Below are 4846 nucleotides of genomic sequence, written 5' to 3' on the forward strand. Positions count from 1 at the left end.
TGAGGCATTCATGTTACACTGAGGTGAACTTGTGTGTTTTCATGTTTGTGTGTGTGTGTGTGTGTCAGACAAAGAGAGGCGGCTGATTGCTGTTCCTATTCAAACCTCTAAGAAGTGAGGGTGAAGATTTACTCCTGCCCCCCTGGCTTCACATCCTATTTCCTCTCCTCCTCCAAAGTGTATCCTTTTCCTTCCCCCGTCTTCTTTCCTGCTTTCTTTCCTTCCCTGATCTAACTCCTCGGAGAAAGAAGAGCTTCATTGTCATTCACAATACGGTAGGCTGCTGCTGCAAGCAGCACAGGGAATGACAAGTCATGTCTGCACATGTGTGTGTGTGTGTGTGTGTGTGTGTGTGTGTGTGTGTGTGTGTGTGCGATCACGCATTGTATGTCACAGGAACCGGTCCAATGACAAAAACGAAGGTAGATAGGAGCCATGGTCTGCACGCTTCTTAAAGGCAGACTGGAGTAGCCTTTTTAAAAAATAGCACCTGTTTGAGTGGAATCTGAGAGAAGCAGCAGCTCCAAAACACAACAACAGTAACGGCTCAGATTGAGTTGAGTAACTGACAATGAAGTACGGCGGCTCGACTTTGTCGGCCGTCATAAACCAGAGAAACGCGTGAAACGTTCTGTTGAGTTCTCAGCACAAAGTGTTTGCTCACTGCCTGCACAACTGTGCGAAATGATGTCACTACTGTCCATATTTCCTGAATGACCTCTTTAACACTTATTCAGAGAGAATACTGAACGGTGCTGGCCAGCTTTGACGCTGGAAACATGGGGATGAAAACGTGTGACTAATGCAAAGAAACAAAGAGCGCTGCCCTGAAGAAGTGAGGTGAAACAAGCTGTGGCTTTGTGTGTGTGTGTGTGTGTCTTGGCAAATGGCTACAACTCTTACTGGATAAGACATCATGCTTAGACAGAAGGGCCCCCACACGAACATTTAAACAGGAGTGGGTAGAAGGAGGAGAAAGTGGTGGAGGAGAGGGTGTTCACAAGACAAATTCCTCAGTTTGTTCCTCTCCTGTTGCTGGTGTGTCTTTCTTTCGGTTATTTCCAGTTTTGAAACCACAAACTGTGAAAGCAGATTCCTGCCGACAAGGCTCTCCCTCCATCTCCACGGCTCAGCCCAGCTCCCGTTTCGCCCAGAACTTCCTTTTTTTCCAATCGCACGGTGGCAACTGCGTTTCACACCTCCTGGTCCTCGAAGACCTCGAGGAAGAGTGGGGGGAAGAGTTCGTTGGGACACTCCACCTTCATGTGAAGGAAGCGGCTGGCGTGGCACGCCCCGATCATCCGCAGGTCCGTCACCTTCATCAGCAGCTTGGGCCAGAAGTGGGGAATGTTGTGCTTGCGGTAGTTGATGTAGTGCTCAAACGCCAGCAGGTAGGTCTCCTGGCACTTCTCGATCTTGTCCACACAGGTCAGGCCTGAGCGGTCTGCAGGAGGCAAAGGATAAAGAAGGTTGGCGATTTGCAGAGAAGAGCTCATAGAAACTGGAGGAATTTTTCAACCTTTTCCTGCATTGATCTGTTTTCTCTAACAGCCATTACACAAAAGAAACACGACACTTAACAAATCATGAGAGAAATCTCTCAGTCTATGAATGAGAAACAAAAAGCCATATTTATCCACTCATACCACACCAAAGGAAGCGTGCAGTCCAACTGAGACGTGGCAGAACGCTGACAAGGTTTGGTTAAAAACAAAAAATAATAGATATTGTGCAGGTATAAGGAACCGTGAGGATAACACTTTGCTATAACTACTTACTTTGATCCAGATATAGAAGTAGTAAACTGAACTGTACCTGGAGATGGTGTTTTGACAAGCTTTTGAATCATATTTTTTCAACATTTGAAAAGGTTTTAATCAGATGGTGAATGAGTTTAAATAAGGACAGTCCAAGAGACAAGGACACATTCAAATTTGCATTTAAATCACATAAAGTACAAGCTGCAACAAGGCTAAAGCAGAAATATGATGAATAAATTTTATTTTTATTCACCTGAGCTCATGAGAAGCACGGCCTGCAGCAGCGCCACTTCCGTGTCGTCCAGGTTGAACTGCGCCAGGCTTTTGCCCAGATCAAAGATGGCGTCGGACACCACGCCCAGCCCTCCGTTCTTCAGCTGCTCGCGCTTCACAGCCATCTCCCCGCTCAGCGTCAGCGTCTCACTCTCGGGGTCGTAGCGGATGGCCGCTCGCAGCGACATGATCTCCATGCAGCAGCCTTTTAACAGGATGATCTGGTCTTCACAAGGCAGCTGGCAACAAACAAAAACACCTTTATTGTAAGATTCTACGAGGATAATTTATTTCTAATCAGAATTCAACCAGCTTTAGAATCACATGTTAAATCTAATCATTTATAATAAATTAAATCAATGATGTATGCTTTACCGTCACCCTGTTTGGGCTACAAAGTACTACAGCATGAGGACAAATTATTATGTTGAAGTATTTGCAGTAAATAAACCTTCTGGGGTTTTGCTAAGTTAAATAAATTCCCACAGAAACAAACCTGCTTGCAGACAAGTTAGGGTGACCCAAAGTGACCCATGTGTTGGAGACATTAGTTTTATATTGCAACTTTATTCAGATTTTTTGTTGCAAACATTTGTTTCAAAACAGCGTTATATTAAAAAGAGAATTAAGATAAAACCCGACTGTAGTTGTGAGCGAACGGGTGCTGCTTCTTTATTGGACAAGCCATGACTGACGGTGTTATCTGCCAAATAAAATACACAACCAACCAGTGATGTCGTTTCTTTTTTTTTTTTTTTAAACAAGCATGAAACTTTAAGGGAATTTCCCCCTTGGCTACAGCACACAACTGAATAAGAGCTCAGAGCCACATAGAAGGAAAAGAAAAACATCCCCGCTGTCTCTGTCATCGAGTTTTTAGGCGTTTAAAGGAATGGTATAATAAAAAAATGTTGAGGTTTTGACACCGGCCCATGCCTGACCTCAACACCAACAATGACTTTAACAAATAACAACAAAGAAAGTAAAAGAATGTCAGGAAGATACAGAGAAACAAAGATGGATTGCAAAAAAGCAGACATTTGTTTCCACAAATGAACACGGATCATCTCTAAACCTCCTGATTTACATGAATATTAGACTCTCTGCAGAATGTGTGCGCTGAATTAATCTCACCTCGATGTAAACTCCTTTCCTTCCCTGACAGCTGAGAGGATTAATCTGCGTTTGCTGCCTTTATTTGTCTTATTAAACTAAATGCTTATAAGTCATTTGCAGCTGCATCAATTTGAGACAAAAGCAACAGATTCGTTTTTAGTGGCTAAATGAGCGCTGGCTTTGATTCTGTGCATTTTTATCAACCAACGAGTGCAGCAGCATGAAGCGATCTCATGTAAGCTAAACAGGTTTTCTCAGCTTTTATCAGATTAAAACGGCTTATTTTATATATTATCTATTGTACAGGGAACACAAGATAACACAATGTGATTCAGAGCCTCTCCTTATCTGTTAAAGCTGAACTTTTATCTAACTGATATTATATTTTAATGACATTTTTACTGATTTGAATGCATGCAGGTAACATGTAAATAATAATAATAATAATACAACAAAATGAATGAAATTTACTTTTAAATCTGCTGATTTAATAAGTGACGGCCCTGACGTTCCAACGCAGCTTTGATTGATGTCCCCAAACACCAAGACGGATTACAGTTGCAACTTTTCCTCTCCTGTGATTCATTACGCCGCAAATTCCTGCTCCTCGACTGCAGCCCACAAGACAATAACTCAGCCACCCAGATAATTATCCAATCACACAGAGTCTCATTACAAGCAGCCGGGGCGAGCCGTCGTTACGTGTTCGCTAATTAGACTGTTGGAGGCGACAAAAGATGCTCCTGGGCTCGTTCTCCGAGGAATGAGTTTACTCTAAGAGGGAATGTGTAAATTATCAGCATCCGACCTGACCTGACCTGACCTGACCTGAGGACAGGAGGACTGAAATCTGTTTGACATTTTTACAGCACTTGATTATAACTTGTGTTATCTTCAGACAAACTAACCTCTGATTTAACTAACACACACACACACACCCTGACAGGAGTCAGGGCGCTACTTTAGATTTGTTCCTTCGGGTTTTTTTTTGCTCCTGAACAACCGAGCGGCGCTCACCTCAGAGAACATGGGCAGTTTTTTGGCAAAGTCGACGACCCGGGTGATGGCAGGGGTGATGATCTTGGTGAACTCGCTGAAGGCCTCCAGGTCCACCTTGTCTCCGTCTGACATAGGAGCAACTGGAGACTGGCCGATCTTGTCTGGCTACGAGACAAAAATCCAATAAAGACACTGATTAGGACGGGGCGTGAAATAAAAAAAAACTGAACAATCCTGAACGTTTGAACCCTTTATTATTTAAAACAATAATTTCCCTCAATTTTCTGATGTTTAAATCTTGTGAACTTCCTTGGGATTGTCAACTTAATTACCTTTAATAAGCTTGAAGGTCCTTTCACTCCACATGTGGTTTATATTTAAACTCCTTCCCTTCTGTGTTGTGTGATTTCATTTTGTTAATAAATGTTAAACCTGAGAAATAACCAAATCCTGGTTTTTAATGTTGGGAGTCACATCACATCAACAGAATTCCTCCTTCTGACCAATTTGAAACTGAAATTAATTAAAGGTTTTCTGGTAATTAAAAAAAACAAAAAAAACGCAAATTAATTATTACCCTGATATACACTACAGCTATGTTGCACAAACTTTAATTAGCATCCATCCACCCACACATCCATCCATCCATCCATCCATCCATCCATCCATCCATCCATCCATCCATCCATCCATCCATC

The 4846-nt window shown here is 42.5% G+C and overlaps 1 protein-coding gene across 2 annotated transcripts in view; it reads right to left on the bottom strand.

Moving 5' to 3' along the window:
* Nucleotides 1–201: 201 nt before the first annotated feature.
* LOC108247367 (thyroid hormone receptor alpha) overlaps nucleotides 202–4846 on the bottom strand; it is a 116312-nt gene continuing 111667 nt past the window's right edge. For both annotated transcript variants that reach the window (XM_017435422.3, XM_017435431.3), the window contains 3 exons: nucleotides 4167–4313; nucleotides 2014–2272; nucleotides 202–1444 (listed from right to left, as the gene is read on the bottom strand). In XM_017435422.3, coding sequence (XP_017290911.1) covers nucleotides 1194–1444; nucleotides 2014–2272; nucleotides 4167–4313 — 657 coding nt within the window. In that variant the 3' untranslated portion in view covers nucleotides 202–1193. The remainder of the gene's footprint in view (nucleotides 1445–2013; nucleotides 2273–4166; nucleotides 4314–4846) is intronic.

This window comes from Kryptolebias marmoratus, linkage group LG17 (assembly GCF_001649575.2).
Source record: "Kryptolebias marmoratus isolate JLee-2015 linkage group LG17, ASM164957v2, whole genome shotgun sequence".
Taxonomy (NCBI): Eukaryota; Metazoa; Chordata; class Actinopteri; order Cyprinodontiformes; family Rivulidae; genus Kryptolebias; species Kryptolebias marmoratus.